Here is a 21,069-nt window from a genome sequence, read left to right on the forward strand (position 1 = left end):
TTTTAGAAGCATTGGAAAGCTGAGAAAATTTCCTATAAGACACATTTGAAAGTGGCGATGACTATTTTTTCCTGATAAGGTTGTTCTAGAAAACACGCCGTGTATAAACTTTGAAATATTGGCAACGGCCTAAATGCAAATTAAAATAATAAAAATAAAACAAGAAAAACATAAAACAAGAGAAGTAAAGTTTTTCGTAGAACCTCCTAAACATGGGAAAAATACAAATCTTCGAAAAAAAAATTGCCAGTACAGAGTTAATTATCAATTAACACTACAATAATAAATATTGCCACATTTCCTTGATTATGATCACTATGCAAAACTTCATCAGTTGGATTTTGGACTATTTTAAATTCATAAAATTCATGTTGTAATTTTTACTAAGGATTTTAATATTCATGCTGAACTAAATGAAACAGGTATACATAAAAAATGAAACTTTTAAAAACAAAATAAAAATGTAGGTTTAAAAATGTGACTGACTGACACACTGACTCTAGAAAAAGTACTATAGATGTAGATCAAAATCATTCAATTACACTTACAAGGTTCAACGGGTGATTTTACAATACATTTTTGCATGTTTTATTTTACATGTAAAATCGAATTTAAAAAAAATCACCGTCATGATTGTTTTTAAAAATTGCAACACTTTTATTTTCAAATGATTTTGAGGAGCATTTTTTCGCGAGCCTTGAGATGATGTGGCTAGATTTTGAGCCAGAATCGACTCGAGGCTTAAGCCAAAATTCTCGCTGCGTTGTTTTTCCATTTCAAAAAATGACATCCAACATCCACTTCGAATAGCTTCGTAGCCAAAATAATATGGAGACTTGAGACTTGGGCGAGCTAATGACGCAGTGTATTCATTGCTACAAAGTTTCAGCCTGATATACAAAAATTAGGTAAATAACTCAGTTTAGCTCTACGTTTTCCATTCACTGTTTCTTATAATATTACATGAATGCAATGTAAAAACAAAAGGATATTTTTATCTACTCGGCAAGCGAGTAGTAGCGAGTCTTCCTTTCCAATGCGAGATGATCCAACAACCTTTTTGGACAAAGATGATTCTCAATCAAATTAACCAAAACCGTTTTTTTTGTTATACATAAATTCATACTTTTATTCTCCAAATAAAAAAATAAATAAATAAATACGTTGTATAAAGCTGCCACCGCTCTGACCTATAAATTTCCCACTGAATGATGGATGCATTCGTCTTTGTTTGACCTCCGCCTCCGAAAAGAACAGACATTACGACCAATTTTACGACCTGCTACGGCCTGCGTGCATCCATATTTCCACCAAAACCTCATTCAGAAAGCGAAAAAATCCTCGCTGCACAATGTTTTGCTGTGTTTACTCGAAAAATCGCTTGTTTTTGTTGGAGTTTTTTTCCCTCCCTCCTGAAAATCACGCGAGACGCGTGGGTGGTTGAACCAAAAACGGTGGCGGCCAACAGAAAGAGTCTCAAGCCAAGAAACATGTGTGTCTGTGTACTGCGTGTGAGTGTGAGTGTGTGTAACTTTGAACCATTTTGTTGCTGGTTTTTCCCTAAAAATAGCAATGACTGCAAAATCTGACGCGGTCTGCCGACGTCGTCGTTTTCGTTGCTGGCAAAATTGCTCGATCTTCGTGTGCGATTTTTGGAAAAATAAACACTCTCGGGGTCATTCCGTGAGGAACGGACAATTAAGCGGGAATTTGCCTTTGACGAAAGCGACGACGAGGGATCCGACTTCCATTAATACGATTGCGGTTTTCCTTTTTTATCGAAACAGAATTTTCCAGAGAGTTGAAAAAGACCTAATTTTGTACGCGAAAGTAGTAACAAATAAGAGATATTTTTTTTAGACTTATGACTAATTTTCAAGCTGCAAGTGACAGTTTTGATGTGTGAGGCGACGACGAGGGTGGTGACGATGTTGACGAAGATGAAGTCGTTACATGTGGCGCGTATTGCCGAAGCCGCCGTGGCCGGACTGGGAGGCGCCCTTGTTGAAGCCCATCTGCAGGTTCAGCTGGCCCTCGTTCGCGCGCAGCTGCTCCTCGGTGAAGGTCCGCTCGTTCTTGTCCGCCATCTTGGGGCCCAGCGAGGGGCCGGTGTATTCCGGGTGTTTTTGGGTCTAAAAATGAGAAAGTTTGTTAGAATTTGTTTTATTTACGAATTTGTTTGTAAGAAATGCTTGTCTCGAATAAAAATGTTGTGCTTTTATTTCCACCAGTGAAAATTATTTTTTTTGATGAAAGTTTTTTAAACTCTTGTTAATTTTCTGTAAATTGATCTTCCTGATATTTTTGATTTTTTTTCATGGTACATATTTCAAGGTTTGTGCAAGCTATAGACGATTTCTAAAACATTACAACATTACAGCCCGTTTTTGTTCTAACTGTCCTTCTCACCAACTACAACTTTACTAAGGACACCACAGCGATCAGAAAATATCATAAAATCTCAAGAAACAGATTTGTATATTTGGTCAAGGAGAAGCCCCATGTTTCAGCCAAATCCAAAAATATAATAATTAAAATATCGTGAAATTGGTTTCTTGAAGGCTGTCAGCAAGCCATTGTAAATTTTATATCAGGTTTTTGTCCCCCTTTCCTTCCTCCCCATCCCCTTTCAAAGTTTGCCCAAAAAATCTCAAGGCAAAAATAAATTATTTACTTAAAATGATTTTATAATTGAAATTCTAAAAAAATCGATGCATACACTGGGAATATATTGAATAACGCTAATTTAAGCATTTTCAAACACAAAATGAGGCTTAAAATAAGAAATCGTTTTTTTTTATTTTGCCTCCTCCTTGATTTCGTCCAGAGCTGAGAGAAAAAGTATTTTTTTTAAATGTACCAGTCTAAGTTCTTTGTCATACTGGTCATGTCTGTAACATAACACCCAGAACTTTTTCATAGGAACTTTAAATCATGTAATTATGGAAAAAATATCTTATTTTAACATCTTATTTGAATTTAGCGATCTATTTAAGTTAAATTTGTGTATCATTCGAAATGTTTTTTTTTTTCAACTTCATCCTGTTATAGTTAGTTGAGACAAAACAGTTTTCTACAAAGTAAAAAAAAATGGCGCGGTCTTTGTAAGCTAGATATAACTATCGCCGGTTTAATATTTTTTTGGGATTACTGATAATTTTTTCTAGCGTCTGCCAGATGTAAATTTACACATTATTAGAGGTAAAATTAAAGTTTTTTTCTGACATAAAAGATGAACTACTTTTCAGATGAAATTTTACCATGATTTTTTTTTACTGTGTAACGTTTGCAAATAAAAAAGAAGTTGATATATCCTGGAATAGTTGAAGGAAGCATCTAGGTAAAAAAGTCGTCTCAGTAACCTTGTGACCTTACACAAAATATCACAATTTGCATGATACTTAAAATGTTTTTCATACAGATTATTATTAAAAGAAAGTTATTTACTGAAAACAAAAAAAAATAGGATATTTTGTTTAATTTGTAAGTTTGGCTAATGCAAGCAAACATGTATTTTAGAGCAACATTTTTAATTTCACACAGTCACTTCTTTGTTTACGATAAGATTAAAATGTAGTGTTTTATTTCTTTATTATCTTTAACAAAATATTTTCCGATAGTTTTTTTTTATTTTTTATTTTTGCAAGACTTTCCGATCGATATCTAAATGCTATAATAGTTCAAACGTTATAAAAAAAGTGTTCAAAGGTATTTTAACACATTTTGTTTTATATATGGAGTAATTAATTTAAACTTGCTTAAATGCCAATAATTTGAATATGATATTAATTCAATTAAACATAAATTGTCTTCTTTTCAAATTGCTTACAAAAAAAAAGGTTTAAACTTTTTCATAAAAAAGGAATCGTATAAACACAATTCATTTTTCCAAAAAAATAGCATTTCACATTTGACAAGTATACACTAAAAAAGTAGATTTTCGTAGACGTCATTTTTGCGAAAAACAAAATCAATTTCAAACAGCGATCAAATAAACACAATTAGTTTAAACACCGTGTTTTTTTAGTAAAATTAGTTGAACATGCCCTCAATAGTGAATTTGCAGCAAAGCTAAAAGACACATGTCGCCACCTATGAACAAATAGCGTGAACCTATGATTTTTTGAAAAAATGTGTTTTTTCCTTCATAATCAATTTTTTTTATAAAACTTATGCCGGATTCGGATGAGAAATTTTTTTCCCACAATTAGGTGTATAACCTTCCAATATTTGTTTGATTCTTCTATGAGAAAACTGGAAATTTAGAAAAAGATAGTAATTTGGACTATTTGGCAAGAAAGTCTGTCAAAAATCAATGAAAATTGTTGGATATACGTTAACACATCTGTTATCAATTATATAACTGTTTATTTCATTGATATATACGGTGAAACTCATTTTTTCGTGTTCTGAAACATGTTTTTTAAAGAAAAAGTTCACAAATTTTTGCGCGACCAAAAATTGATGTTCATTATTTAAAAGCAAAAAATTTTTCTCGTCTTTTGCAACCAGTTTCATTAAGAATGATGCAGGGAATCATGAGAAATACGCGATTTTGTTCTTCAATTCAGCAGAAACGAATACGATTTTTGGCAAGTAACCTCATTTTGGCGCCACCTACATTTGAAACACAGTCACGCTGCAAAACCTCAATCACACAATCCTTTGAATAACAACAATGGCCCTACTGACGTTTTTTAACCCTCTAACGCCCAGAGCTGTTTGCTTATCGTAAAAATAGTAAATGGCTTAATTTTGGTACAATAATGCAGGAAATACTTTACTTTGACCCACAAACATCGAATTGAGGCAAAAAGTAGAATTTGAAGTGGTGCACCAGAGCACCATCAGGAAGATGAGCAACTTTTTTAAACCACAAAATCTCGTTTTCTTCAAATCTATTGGTTCATTTGTTTGAAAACGCTTCGAAATGTGTTAAAAACTACTTATTCTTTGCTGTAAGACCATATTTCTGAAGTATTAACTACAAATTCTAAAATCTCTGCATTTTCAGGTTTCTTTAATTGGCTCATTCAAAACCCACAAACAACCATTTTCATGAAAAATGAGGAAAATAATAAAATTATCGGTCTAATAACAATGTTTTGTCTTGTTTATGAATAGTCAAAACGTTTATAAACTTTTGTTTTGATAAAAATAAGCTTTTTCTGTAATTTAGAAAAAAGTGCTCCTGAATATTTAGTTGCTCATATGCCTAGGTGGTGCTCTGGTGCACCAAATGAAAAAGGTTGAAAAACACTTAAAACCTGTCCAAACTCACAATGTTATTCACAGGGGTTCTTATCCAAGGTTCAAATGATAGCAAAACATTTTTGTTTCATAAAATTTTGTGTTTGGTATTTTTACGGGCTTTCGAAAACAGGTCTTATTTATTTCCTAAAATTGGCCCATTTTTGTTTACATTTCACACTGTAACTTTGCTTGTGCTTAACCAAATTTGATGAAATTTGGGGAGATGTTAGTATACATTCTACATGAACACCTGCAACTTAAAGCATCATGAAAAGTTGTGTCAGTTCCGAGATATTTGAGTTCAAAGTTTTGGTGCTCTGGAGTAACCATGGGCGTGAGAGGGTTAAAAACAAGTTTGTCAATAGTTAGATCCGTTTTTTCACGGCTACGTCACGACTGTCATCCACATACATATAAAAATATATATACATCGGCCATAATTTACAAAAAAATATTTTTTTTAGTTTAATTTTTTGTCCTTAAAAAAAATTACATTTAATCTCGGACTTGAACTTGGGGATCAGCATTTAATTCCATCGAGCATTAAATGTTGGCATATCACCTTTTTGGTGTTCAATTAAAAATAGTTTTAAACATTTTCGACGGAAATTTAAAGAGTATTTTAAAAGCGCAATTTATTTTAAACCAACGGTCAGGAAGAATCAAAAGTAATTTATGTTGTTTCAAGGAAGTTGAATCTATTTCATTTTTAGTTTAGTGTATTTTGAAATATTGCTTGGATGGTCAATTATTTTTTTTTTAATATTTTGATATTATAATTGTTAAATGTGGAGAAATTTACTTAATACTTGGAATCATCTCAAATTTATATGCAAAAGATAGTGAATACTTACAAAAAAATTTGGAAAAATATTTATGTATGTATTTCATACAACCTTTTCAAAAAACCACACGTAAACAATATTGACAGCGCCTCTGGCGGTGACTTCAGAAATCTGCATGCGTGTCAGATCCTTGTTTTTTTTTTATGTTTCAAACTAATGCATAAATTTTCAATTAATGAGCAACTAAACTGTAAGTAATTCTGCTTTTTTCATGGACAGGTTTAAAAACCTGCACATAGTAAAATGTTTGCCAGATTAAAGATTTTTTTTATGAGAGAGCTTGGAAAAATATGTTGACAAAATAAATGATAAAAAATAAGCAGTTAAAACGTAAAAATAAGTTAATTATAAATGTCAATTCTGATTTGCAAAATGTTGATACTAGATTAATTCATACATCATTACAGTTATGCTACTATCAATTGTTTAAGTTTAGAAAAAAATCTAAGACTTTTATGACCTGTAAATTCAAAATTTGTGTTAACTGGTATTTGTTTGATAAAATGCATACATAAGCGTTGCACAATTGTTCTGAATAGTTTAGGAATCTTTAAAGAAACTTCTATTCTAGTAAATTTTTTTGCTCCCTCATTTTCTGTAAGATATTTCAAAGGGCAAGCAATGACCTTGGATAACATAGAAAAACTGAAAAAACAACACAGAAAAAAAAGTTGAATTTTGGAATGTTGAAAATTTGGTAGGTTGAATATTACCTCTTTTTTTGAGTAATATTACACAAAAAATGTGTAAAAATATGAACCTGATGAATATTTATCAAAAACTGATGAAAATTCATCATTTTCTGGGGAAAAATTAATCATTTTTTTTACACAAAATCTGTCACCATTTCCTGATGAATATTACCATATTTTTTTGTGAATGCATTTGAGAACCACGAACAAAGTGTTCAAATTGCATGGTACGTTTTTGAAAAAGAAATGTTCGTGGTTCTCTCTTGCATGAACGCATGTTCACGATTTTGGAAACTCTTTTTCCTCCCTTTGCCAAAATGCTCAAAAAGCAACACACTCAAGATACTCACAATCCGTCCCAGCGAGTACAGGCACAGCGTGACCTGGGGAATGTTGCGCCGCTCGAACAGGTCCGCCGTCTGGAAGATTTCCTCCTCGGGGACGCCGTACTTCTTGATGGCGGCCTGGAACCGCTGGACGTTCTCCATCAGCTGGAAGTTGGTGCCCCGTTCCTGGATCTTTTTAATGGAGCCAGGGGCCAGCTTGTTGGCCAGCTTGCACAGCACCACACCGTCCTTGAGGACGTCCTCGTAGGCACCTGGGGGCAGCTTCTCACCGAGCACGCCCGCGATCCAGTCGAGCACTTCCTGTTCCTGTTGCTTGTTGCGGGGCTGGTGGGGGAGGGAAAATGTGAGGGTAAGATTTTAGTCAAAAAATTATCAAAATGGTGTTTTTCTATCATTTTTATTTTTTCTATATTTGCACCAAATTCATTATTAATCATTCCCTAAACAGCAAACCCCCAATTAAAAGTAACCCCTTTCCGGTCACGTGCCCAGAAGCTGCAACATTGCTGACAGTTTACGCCGCACAGTTTTCATTAATCACCTGCATCGCGAAACTGATTTTTAAAACTATCTTTACAACCGGAACGAACCCCGCGGAGTTTCCCGATTCGGTTCGCGCGCTTTCCAGCCCTTACCTTAATCACCAGTGCTGGGTGAACCGTAATCTGGCCCCGTTAAATCACAGCAAGCTCTGCTGATTGTAAAACATTGGTGAAATTTGGCCGCGGTTACTGCGATTGGAACTTGAAAAACCATTAAACACTCGCTGGACCAAAACTCTTGACTGACCTCGCTGGCTAAATTTTTGGCACAAGTGCTCGAAAAAACCCGCTTGCGAAAGCTGATGGAAGATAATAATTTCGCTTTAATTTAGAAATGTTTTGCGCGGAATAAGCTTGAGATGGTCGAGCACACGATGGTAGAGATTTGCGATATGATATTTAGCCCGCAAACGAAACCCAAATCGTTATTTTTGGATCCGCCAACGTTAATTTTTCTCGAAAGAATGTTCGACAGGTGTGTGTTGTTTTCAACGAGCTAATACCTGTTGGCAGTTTCGCGGTGTATCTAGCTTAAATCGTTTTACGGCATCTGCCCTGCGCTGGGTGATAATTGGACGTGAAATGTTTGCTTTGTTTACACTATTTTATTGCACCACCTTAACCCCTTTCCGGTGTCGGTATTTTTGCAATTGAACGTCAATTGCGGGTGAAATAAAAATGTTGTGATTGGAGCTTAGATAGAAACACTTGTATACCTTTTTCACATTGTATTTGCTTTGCATCCAAAACAAAGAAGGTGACATGTACATGAATGACATGTCCTTATTGGTGAACTGATTTTGTGTGTGTGTTTTTTTGTAAATAAACTATGTAAATCCTTTTAATTTGGGAAAAGATATTTAATTTAATCCTGGGTGATGAATAGAGAGAATGCGTAACGTGATTTTTGAATGATCCCCCTTTGTTTACATTTACAAAGTATGAGGCTGTTCAAGCACAAGCATGACTTTTTTCTTACTGCGCTGTTTTATAATCAGCAGTAAATGTTTTATTTTGTCTAGTTTTTGACATTTTTTGCTGGAAAATGTTGTATATTTTCAAGTATCGATCGGTCAGAAGAGGTTTTTCTTTTTCACGTATGACGAAGAACTGCGGCAAGAGTGTCATTCTGCGATATCGCAGATAAACACCCTAGCTGATTTTAAAAACCTGCAGCTCTTCCTGGTCCAGCGAAAAAACATAACTTATTTTAGCAAAGCTGATCCAACAAACAGAGAAGATTTTCACTAAACCAGTATGTTTTCAAACGGAATCAAACAATTTAGACAGCTTCTGGATGGATACAACCGCATCGACTCCATAAACAACTTCCATTTATGTATAATCATAAAAAATGTCGATCTCGCATGCAACTTAATAAGATTTCTTGACTTCAACTCCAGTTCCTCGAAAGCCATACATTTTTATTCTTGCAAAAAAAAAACACATTTTTTGATGATCGATAACAATACTCTCTACATTTGGCGAACAGTAGATTGGTTCCACTTTGACAGTTCAAAATTGAGGCCATTTTGCGAACTACTATTCAGCACCCAGATTTAAACGACAATAATGTCTAACAAGTCATTTTTGACCGATACTCATGCAAAAAATTGATGACAAATTGCTATCAAATTTAAAAATTGTATATTCTAGCCGGCAATACGCCAAAATCTGTTCAAAATACACTCAACCCCCGGTGGTTGGTCACATTTTCGTCAAACTAAAAAGTGACCCCGTTCGTTTGACAACTGTTGGTGTCAAACTATCGGGGTTTGAGTGTAAGTTAGATACTAAAAATATTACTTCGATTTCGATAATTTAGTTTACTATTCGATCGTTGAAATAACAAAAAGAATAAAAGAAAGCATCTAAGAGAAAAAACAAAACAATTTTTTTGCTGATTTACACTTTTCTCTAAATTTTGGTAGGCTGCAAATATGATGGTTGAATATTACCATTTTGTTGTACAGTAGTTGTTCGGTAACGGGGCGTTGTTTAACTGGGCTGCTTTTTAACTAGGCGCTCGATAACAGTTAAAAAGCAGACAAACGTCAAAAAACCAAAACAAACCGAAATGACCGAGGGGTTGGAAGATTTAAAAATCAATTCCAATAACTAAAAAAACCTTTCTGCAAGCATTTAACAAATTTTAAGTCACAATTAAAAAAATAAGAAGTAAACATGGTAAACAAATTTGAGTAACTTTTATTTTTTTGTTTCATCAGGAAAATATTATGCATCGGTGGTCCCCTCGTAATTTTTTGTTCACCCCAGTTAGCGAGCAGCATTCGGTAACTGGGCTCATTCTCAGCCCAGTTACCGAACAAGTACTGTATAACGTTGTCTACATAGAAAAAATGATAAAATAACATCTCGGAAATGTAACAGATTTTGTTTCAAAAAAAGTAGATTTACATCAGGAACTGGGTAATAATCATCATTTTCTGTTTAATTTCATATTATTACACATTTTTTATACAAAATAACTCAATAAAAGAGGCAACCTTTTAGAGTTCAACATTTTTTGTGTAAAAAATTAATTTACACGGAGAAAAAAGAGTTCCCAAAATCGTGAACAAGCGTTCATGAAAATAGGAACCACGAACAAAGTGTTCAAATTTCATGGTACGTTTTTCAAAATCGTACCATGGAATTTGAACACTTTGTTCGAGGTTCCCATTTTCATGAACGCTTGTTCACGATTTTGGGAACTCTTTTTTCTCCGTGTACGAGAACTGAACTAGACCAGTTTTAAAAGTATTTACAAACATTTTAACATTAAATCTATCATAGAGCTATTCCATGACAAATAGGGAATCGATTGTACCCGACCCTCTCCGATTTCAATGAAACTTTGTAGACATGTCATCCTACGCTTATATAAACCAGCCAGTTACACTCGATAATGACTTTTTAGAAGGGCGTAAGTGTTTTAAATATTTTTGTATTTCGTAATTAAAATATTGCTGTATCTTGAAGCCGTTGCAATGTATCCAAGAGTAGTCAAAGACAACTTTCGGAAAAAACACACTGAACCAAAAAAAACACTCCACTTTTATGAGATTTTTTGATTTTTAAGTATAAAAGTCAAATTTGAAGGTGAGCCCCCGATTTTTTTTGGTTCAAAATTTTTGTGAAAATAGTCAAGATGTTACAAAAAGACTCACGAAAAATGCAGGATGGAGCAACTCACCAAAAAAAAAATACAAAAATCATTTACTGAAACTGTTTGTTTTTTCAAAAGTGCTCTAAACATCAAAATTTTCAAAAACCGAACACGAGAGTCGATTCTCCAGACAATTTTACATAAATGTCTCCATATTGACCATTGTCCTAAGTCCAATCCTTGTGAAGGAATTAGTAAATATTTCATAAGTTTCTGGTGAATTTTTTTTAATACTATTATCACTGGAACGCCCAACGCATGTCCAACTTACACGGACGCCCAAGCCTCCCAAAAAAGTTGGAACGGTAACTTCAACACGCCCGTTCTCGGGCATAACTCAACCAATCGGGACGATTCTTGTTCCCAGTGATTTGTAAGAATGTCTAGATGATCCTAAAATTTTGCATAACTTGATTTGAACAAATCTGTAATTTCTGCGACCGAAAACATCGTTCCAACTTTTTTTAAACGACTGCCTCCGCGGAATTTTCGGCGAATTTTTTTTTACACGCGAAAAAAAAAGTTGGAACGATGTTTTTGATCGCAAAAATTACAGATTTGATCAAATTAAGTTCTGCAAAGGTCTAGAATCATCTAGACATCCTAACAAATCACTGGAAAGAAGAATAATCTTGATTGGTTGAGTTATGCCCGAGAACCATTGAGTTGAAGATACCGTTCCAACTTTTTTGGAGCCTTGGGCGTTGGAATGTTAATTACAATCGCATCTGAATTGTAGCTAATTTTGAACATGAACTTATATAGATAATTGAAGCTGACTAATGTTCATTTAGAAACAATGGTGATCAAAATTTATAATAGTAAAATAAAAAAATGATTTTTAAAGGCTGAAAATTTTAAGGTTGAATATTATTTCTTGTTTTTGTCTAATTTACTTAAAATAACATTCCAACGCCCAAGGCTCCAAAAAAGTTGGAACGGTATCTTCAACTCAATGGTTCTCGGGCATAACTCAACCAATCAAGATTATTCTTCTTTCCAGTGATTTGTTAGGATGTCTAGATGATTCTAGACCTTTGCAGAACTTAATTTGATCAAATCTGTAATTTTGCGATCAAAAACATCGTTCCAACTTTTTTCGCGTGTAAAAAAATTCGCCGAAAATTCCGCGGAGGCAGTCGTTTAAAAAAAGTTGGAACGATGTTTTCGGTCGCAGAAATTACAGATTTGTTCAAATCAAGTTATGCAAAATTTTAGGATCATCTAGACATTCTTACAAATCACTGGGAACAAGAATCGTCCCGATTGGTTGAGTTATGCCCGAGAACGGGCGTGTTGAAGTTACCGTTCCAACTTTTTTGGGAGGCTTGGGCGTCCGTGTAAGTTGGACATGCGTTGGGCGTTCCAGTGTTAAATGAATACAAATTATTAGAATATTTTTTTATGATTTCTAAATTGTTTTTTTTTTATACTCTTTTTGTATTTAATTACAAAACTACTGTTATTGTGCTACAATCCTTTTTTGAACTGAAGGTTTAAAATTTCGATAAACATTAAGATATAGCCTCGACTAAAATGAGTTTATTGTTAAACATTGAATTCACAAGTATTTGGAGCAATAATTACCCAACGCAAGATTTTTAAAAGTTGATGTCAGTAAACGCTTCAGTTTCATCAAAAAATAGTAGAGCTGGGCTCCCTGAACACGCCCCAATCGATAGAATTGAATTTAAGTGAACTTTCTGCCGATAAATTACATTGTAAATGCAATGGAATCATATTAAGCAACCAGGTGAACTCTCCTGTTTTTGTTGCTTAAGAGTATTCTATGGAATTTATACCTGAAATTTACAACATTATTTATTTGCAGGAATTTCACCAAAAAATCAATTTAATTCCGTCCCGTTTCACCATGAGGACCCAATTATTCCTTGAAGCGTCTTAAGCATTAAGAATATGAATTTATAGTTTCAAAGAAAACGTTCGCTTATCAATTTTTGCCTTCCTCACCTAACTGAGGAAAGGCTATAAAATCACTCGAAAAACGAAATTCTTAATTTGACCTCCTAGACCCACCTTCATGTATACATATAGACTCAGAATCAAATTTTGAGCAAATGTCTGTGTGTGTGGTGAGATGTTGATCAAAAAAAATTGCAGTGAGTTATCTCTGCACTGGCTGACCCGATTTGGACCGTTTTGGTCTCATTTGATCCATCTTGGGGTCCCATAAGGCGCTATTGAAAATGATGAAGTTTAGTTAAGTACTTCAAAAGCTATGATGAAAAACAAATTCAACAAAAGTCCGGAAGATTGTAAAAAGGGTGGTTTTTGTAAGAAACCTCGTCATATTATATATTTTTAGAAAGATATTCAAACGACCTTTTTAACAAATTCAAAAGATTGATAATCTGACAACCCTATCAAAAGTTATAAACACTTAAGTGCTATTTATGAACTTTTTAGAGGCCGGATCTCATATATTTCGATGAAAACGTTGTCCGGATCTATCATGCGACTTGTCGTTGGATAGGTAATCAAAAGACCTTTACAACGAGTTCAATAGATTGCAGATTTGACAACCCTATCAAAAGTTATAAGCACTTAAGTGTTATTTATGAACTTTGTGGAGGCCTAGCATTACACTCAAAATGCGAGGAAGGCACCAACCACCTAATGGTGGATTAAGTAACGTTTTTTATATTGATTTGCAAACAAATTTTATCGGTATTTCAAGAAAAAATAAATTCACGATTGAATTGGCATCTATGTTTAGACGGGACCAATCAATGCTCAACGACATGGGAATCAACAAGGTTTTCTCTGTATTAGCATATTCTAAATTTGATACAAAAAATACTATCTTATAACTTCGTTGAAGGCCAGAGAACTACACATCCAATAACTTTTTATAACTTTCAAAAAACAAAAAAAACTATCACTCTTCCTCAAATTTTCGATCGGTAACCTCAAACCTGCCAAAAGCAACATTGTGTCACACATTGCACCTCTAGAAGTTTCCGGCGATGGGTCACCGGCGGACATCACCGGTCTGACAAGCTGTCCATTTCCATTACCCCAAGCACCCCACAAGCTCCGAAAGCCGGCAGGGCACCTCCCCCAATTTGACAAGTAACAAATCATTACCGCCATTCTGTCACTCGAGACGACTCTGGATCACGAAACTCTGCTAATTGGATAAAGTTGCACCACTCGGGACTCCCTCTGGAACCTGCTACAGGTGGTCACACACAGATACAGTTCAGCGTACTTGTACTTGGACTCTGAAACTCACACCCGTTCGCGCCGATTTCTGCGATCAGACTGAGATTGGAGATTCGCGAAATTGGCTTGGAACCAAACCCAAACGGCTGGCTGGCAGGCTGGTCGGAGGAAAACCGAAACTGACTTAAAATATATATATTTCTTTCCCTCTTTTTCGCCGCACCCAACCCGGCTTTTTCCGCGCTTATGTTTCCTTCTTCCGATGCTGCGGCGATGTGTTTTTCGGCCACTCACACGTGATTTTTCCTCCTCCCGCCCCCGCTTTTCCACTCACCTACTCTTTCTATCGTTTTGGAGTGATGCGCGATTTGCTCAGCAGGTTTTGCGCGCTCGTGTGAGTGTCGATGTGGGTGGTTTGGTGCGAGAAGTAGGGTGGGCAATTCAAGTTACTTAAACACGCAGAAAAATAAGGCATATTTGAATCAACAAAACATTTTGTTGATTTGAAAATCAAGATTTTTGTTGAATCAACGCTAAACGTCAAAGCAACTTTTTCAAAACAACAAAAGATTTTTGTGGAATTGAGAAAATCAAGGTTTGTTTCAACGCAAAATCGGCGTTGATTATATTCAACAAAATTTTTGTTGAAACAAACCTCGTACAGGCAAATTCTACAAAATATTTTTCTGCGTGAAGACATTGGTTATACATTTGTGTAATAATTTTGAGAACCCAAAAATATGTTATTCATCAATTTACGAATTTACTAGGAATAGAAAAAAAAGCCTTCGATGTTTTTTTTTTCTAATTTTATGGGATCGGTAAAATTTTATGACCCAAGGCAAATTCCGCGGATAACGCGGTTTCTACGAAATTGCGATAATTCATTAACTTATGAATAATGATCACTCTAGCCATTTTAATGCTTTAAAAAGACATAGAAAACAATATAAACTTATTTTACGTTACTCTTAAAACTCTAATCAAAAACAGTTCTCGTTCAATTTTGTGAGTTTTAAAAAACTTGTTTTTTATCATTTTGTAGTTCGAAACCATAGTGCACTGAAAATTAACAGTTGAGCAGTTCTCCCAGATTTCGGTCATTCAAAGAAGCCATTTTGCATCATTAGTTTGTCCATATAATTTTCCATACAAATTTGGTAGCTGTCCATACAAAAATGATGTATGAAAATTCAAAAATCTGTATCTTTTGAAGGATTTTTTTGATCGATTTGGTGTGAGCGGCCGTGGCTGACTGGTTACGGTGTTCGCTTTGTAAGCGAATGGTTCTGGGTTCGATTCCCATCTGCTCCCAACGTGAAAGTTCAGAACACATAAAATTGAAATGATGAATATGAACGAAAAATTAAAGTCGCTCGAGGCGGGGTTCGATCCTCCGTCCTTTGGATTGGTAAGCAAAAATGCTAACCAATAAGCCATGAGGACTTGATGAGTGTGGACTGGAATTAGGAATACTGTTACAGAGAGCGAGTTGTGGCGCTATAACCACGGCAAATAGTGTCCAGGGCATTCGTGGAAATACAATGTCCCATCCCAGAGGGTCCCGGAGTACCAAACCTTCTTAGCATGGTGCTCCCAACGAATACAACCAAATCTCGGAGCGTATGGTGGTGTGTCCCCACGCTTCTTCCTCCTGTCGATTCAGAATTGTGTTGTTGTTCGAACACTCAGTGCTCAAACTCAACCCAATTACGAGTCATCTCTGCGATACGGCTTTACGCAGTAGGTCTGGCCGCTTTAACGCTTGTGTTGTTTCAATGCATTCTAATGCAATGGCGCACTACAAATGTTAATAAATGACAAGAAGAGTGCTAGGCGTCATCTAACCTAAGGCACTCTCCAGGATCCCTTCGAAAGATTGGCTGCGCTAGGGTCTGATTAGATTAGATTAGATTAGATTTGGTGTCTTCGGCAAAGTTGTAGGTATGGATACGGTCTACACTGGAAAAAAAAATAATACACGGTTAAAAAAATGGTATTTTTTTTTATTTTACTTTTTATCACTATAACTTGATTTGAAAAAAAAACTATTTTTATTTTTTTTATTTTTTGATATGTTTTAGAAGACATAAAATGCCAACTTTAGCATTAGCATTAGCATTAGCAATAAAGGTCGCACAGTTCCGGATGGCTGCACAACGCTTATCTTGCTGTTTAACTGTAATTAAACGTATAATACAGGGGTGACCAAAGTATGGCCCGTGGGCCAAACGTGGCCCGTGAGGTAATTTTTTGTGGCCCGAGGACCAATTTTGAATAATCATGTAAAATGGCCCGTTGATCACTTGTTAAATGATTTAATACTTTTCAAAATTAAGATTTAATTTAAACTTTTTTATGCAAATCTTTTTAATTTTTTGTTGATAAAAAAACCTTTAAACTTTTTATTCAATGTTTTGGTCCCTATTTTAGAAAACAGTTTCACAAGTTTCAGTGTTAGTGAAACTAGTAAATATTCATCAAACATTTTTGGAAATCAGGCTTTCAGGATTAAGGCTGACTAAATGATGAAATCGGAAAAATAAGGCTGCTGCAAATATTTTATAACGCTTTTTTCGACAATCCTCCCCTCCCCTCATAATTAAAAATTTGCTAGAAAAACCAAGGGTAAATATATTTATTCAAAATATCCATAAAAATATGAGTGCAATCAGCTGAAATCAATTGAAAATGCATTCCTCTCCGTTTAGAATCATTTTGAGCATGTTTTGGCTTATAAAAAAAAATGAATTTTCGATGAATTGATGTTTTTGCTAAAATGTTTTTTTGCCGAATCTTACATTTTTGAAAAAAAAATGTTGCAATTCAACTTTACGAGTGCTTCAAAAATTTTCTAACATTTTTTTCGTTGAAATGTTGAAAGCCTAGCTCTCAACAATTTTTTATTAGTCACACATAGGCCGTTGCAAATATTTTTTGAAGTTTATGTCCCTCGGCTCTGACCAAAGTCGAGGGGAATGCAAAAAAAAAAATAAGTGAAATTACATGCCTAGGTTTCAACATTTGGATGAAGAAAATGTTTTAAATTGCATTTTACACTCGTCCAGTTGCTTTCCAATCATTAGTCTTCAAAATATCTATGTATTGACGGATTTCGTGAGACTGTACATTAGTATTTTATGAAAATTTAAAATGTTTTCAAAGGAGGTTAAACATGCTAAATAAACGCAGAATAATGCATTTTTACTGGTTTTCAGTTGATTAAACTTTAATTTTCATTAAAGTTTTGTAGTTTTTCGAAAACATTTTTTTTTGCCCCCTGATTTTTCAGGCTGACTTTGATAAATATTTGCAACGGCCTTAATTTAAAGATTAATTAACGCCATTACATAAGTCACGCAGAATACTTGCCAACATTTTCTAAATAAAAAAAAACCTTAAAATATTATTGAGAACAGAAGTACATTTAGCTAATTTTTTTTTTTCAATTACCTTAGGCTGGTACAAATATTTTTAAAAGTTTTTGTCACCCAATTCAATTTTCAATTTTCTTTCAATATTACGCCCTTTTAAAATGTTAGTCTTGATTTGAAAATTTTGAAAATATAGTTTTCGAAAAGATCGGAAAATTTCTCAAATATTTGATATTTTAACATTGAAAATCGGACCATTAGTTGCTGAGATATCGACATTGAAAAATGGTTGGGTGAGACTTAGAAAACATCAATTTTCCTGTTTTTAAACCTTTGCATTGCAATATCTCAGCAACTAAAGGTCGTATCAACAAAGTCCGAAAAAGCAAAATATAGATAATTTTCTCAGCTTTTCAAAAATATTTTTGTCAAAGGTGGGCAAACATGTGCACTAATTTAAAAAAATCAAAAACTTCGACTATTTTCAAAAAAGTCACCTAAATATGGATTTAACCTGAAAACGGTGCACTTTATCAAAATTTCACTGAAGTACTTTTTGATTGCAAATTTGATTTTACATCGAAAAATGAAGTTGAATTTTTTTTTCATTTTTTTTCAGTGTGGTCCATATCCATACCTACAACTTTGCTGAAGACACCAAATCGATCAAAAAATTCCTTCAAAAGATACAGATTTTTGAATTTTCATACATCATTTTTGTATGGACAGCTGCCAAATTTGTATGGAAAATTATATGGACAAACTAATGATGCAAAATGGCTTCTTTGGGCATACCGAAGGAACCAAAAAAGTTTCAGTCGGATTAAAAAAATTGTTTTTGTAAGAGCCATACATCGTTTTGGAGCATCCTTTTAGCACTGTATAATACTTCCTATCAAATCGCGAAACTCAAACAACTTAACAAAAGCAAAAAACACTATTTTTATTTTGTCCATATAATTTTTCATACAAATTTGGCAGCTGCCCATACAAAAATTATGTATGAAAAATTATGTATCAAAAATCTGTATCTTTTGAAGGAATTTTTGATCGATTTGCTGTCTTCAGCAAAGTTGTAGGTATGGATACGGACTACACTGGAAAAAATGATACACGGTAAAAAAAATTGGTGATTTTTTAATTTACTTTTTGACACTAAAACTTGATTTGCAAAAAAACACTATTTTTATTTTTTTTTTTTATTTTTTGATATGTTTAAGGAGAAAAAAAACATAAATATAAAAATTGAAATTACAAGCCATGGTCTCAACATTTGAATGAAAAAAGTATTTTAAAATGCATTTTACACCTGTCCAGTTGTTTTGCAATCATTAATGCTCAAAATATGCAAGTATTGAAGAGATTTTTTTTTCGCCGAAAAAAAACATTGGACTTTCTCAAAAATTTAAAATATTTTTAATCGATCCCACACATGCTAAATATGATTTTGAATGCAGGAAAATCCATTTTTAATTGTTTTTCAGTTGGTTAGACTTCTAATTCTCATGAAATTTTAGAGTTTTTTGAAAAAATATATTTTTTTGCCCCCTGATTTTTCGGACCGATTTTGAAGGGGGGCGACATAAACTTTGAAAAATATTTGCAACGGCCTTGCCTAAAGATGGCTATAACTTGAAAACGGTGCACTTTATCAAAATTTGTTTAAAGTACTTTTTGATTGCAAATTTGATTTTACATCGAAAAATGAAGTGGAAAATTTTTTGCGATCAATATTTCGATTTTTTGAAAACATCAGTACAGATTCAAAAATGTGATGCCCTCTAAAACACATTAAAAAATAGTGTTTTTTGCAAATCAAGTTTTAGTGACAAAAAGTTAATTAAAAAATTTCCAAAATTTTTTTTACCGTGTATCATTTTGTCCAGTGTAGTCCGTATCCATACCTACAACTTTGCCGAAGACACCAATTCGATAAAAAAAATCCTTCAAAAGATACAGATTTTTGAATTTTCATCCATCATTTTTGCATGGACAGCTACCAAATTTATATGGACAAACTAACGATACAAAATTGCTTCTTTGGGCATACCGAAGGTAAGAAAAATGTTTCAGTCAGATTAAAAAAACACAAAAATTAAAATTAAAGAAAAAATACCGTTTCCGTAGAGAATCGCTCTTATAGACAATTTTCTAAGCTTTTTGGCTTATCCTTAAAAAAATATTTTTAAATTGTAAAAAAAAAACATTTTTTCTTAGAGATGGCGATAATTTTATTGAAATTTGCTGCTTAATTTTGATATTTTAATTTTGTGTGGCCATATTATTGATATTTCCCTAAAACATACTTTTTTCAAAAAAAATCATAACTTTGGTACCTATTAAAATTTGCGTCCTGAACATTGTTACAAAAGATGTTTTAACACCTTTTAAAATCGAAACATTAAAAATAAGTTCTTTGGAAATTCAACTATGAGTGAAAATGTATTAATAAAACTAAATAACAACTTCCACAAAAAGATGGTCTTGCAATTGTTTGACTTTTTCAGAACTTCAAATTTTAAAATGCATTTTTTTATAAGGTGATTGCTCTTGCTTCCACTTAAAAAAATGCTTTTTTTAATTAAGATACAAAACGGCTTTTTTATTCCAAATACCATTTCGTCTCATAAAGTTTGAATTAATTCCTTTTTATCTTGTGTGGGTTTTCGCCAGGCATGGAGCGGACTAATTGATTAAGCCATTAAACACACTAAATCTGCAATTCGAATATATTTACCAAAATCAAGCCAGCACTCGTTTCTGAAGTCACTGATAACATCTTGATTAAAGTTGTAGGATGTCTTGCGCAAAAGTGTTACAAATTCAGGTCTCACCAATAACAGTATCCCATTAGGAAAATTTCGAAAACCAAATATTAAGCAAAAATGTGTTCAAAGGAAAATCTTTAGTAAATTTGATACTAAAAAGAATTTTATGACTTTTTACAATTCAAGAAAACATTTTTCCATCAACTTTACAGCACCCCATCAAGTCATATCGTACAAGTGCTATTTCGACTCAAAAAAAATCTACAACCTGAACCCCTTTTTCCGGTCTAAATTTGCGCCAATGTGAATGCACTTGTGCTGGGAGAAGGGGGACCGAACTTTGCTCCTTCAACGGCGTTCTTCAACATATGATATTTACTTTCAAGTGGGTGAAATTGAAAACTAACTCAAACGTGACGTTAATGTTTCCCCTCCCCCTATTCCCTTAAAAACACCTCACCTCATCATTTGAGGAGAAAGAAACGTTTGACGGCACGCTAGAATAAATATAATTTATGACAGACTCGGAGCTCACGTTGCGCCTGGGTCTGCCAACAAACTTTTGACCAGCAAAATTCACGTCATACACATTAAGCTGCGCGCGCGCGCGAAACAAGAAGAGAAAAACGAACAGCGCGTCAATTTGGCACTAAACTCGCAATACAAAGTGTATGTAAACAATGCAGACTTTTTTTTTCGCGAAAGGTTCGTGGAGACGCGCGGTGGTTTTGTTTTTTTTCTGTAGAAAAAGAAGTAAAATCGTTTTTCCTGTTCCGATTATGTTCGTGTTTATGTTAAATTAGCAAAGTACTTCCCCCTTCGTGGGGCGAGATCTGTTTTCGTTCGCCAAAAAAAAGGAAGACGAAAAGCAAACAAAATGAAAAAAATGGCTG

General features: G+C 34.0%; 2 protein-coding genes across 3 annotated transcripts in view; one reads left to right on the forward strand and one right to left on the reverse strand.

Moving 5' to 3' along the window:
- Positions 1–21,069, forward strand: part of LOC6040732 (muscle-specific protein 20) — a 91,019-nt gene that overhangs the window by 56,197 nt on the left and 13,753 nt on the right. The window lies entirely within an intron of this gene.
- LOC6054639 (myophilin) lies at positions 1,100–14,183 on the reverse strand. The gene is made up of 3 exons (XM_038252355.1): positions 13,957–14,183; positions 7,141–7,461; positions 1,100–2,132 (listed from the first exon to the last, which is right to left on the reverse strand). The coding sequence occupies exons 1-3, from the start codon at positions 13,960–13,962 to the stop codon at positions 1,950–1,952; spliced, it is 510 nt and encodes a 169-aa protein (XP_038108283.1). The 5' UTR covers positions 13,963–14,183; the 3' UTR covers positions 1,100–1,949.

This window comes from Culex quinquefasciatus, chromosome 1 (assembly GCF_015732765.1).
Source record: "Culex quinquefasciatus strain JHB chromosome 1, VPISU_Cqui_1.0_pri_paternal, whole genome shotgun sequence".
NCBI lineage: Eukaryota > Metazoa > Arthropoda > Insecta > Diptera > Culicidae > Culex > Culex quinquefasciatus.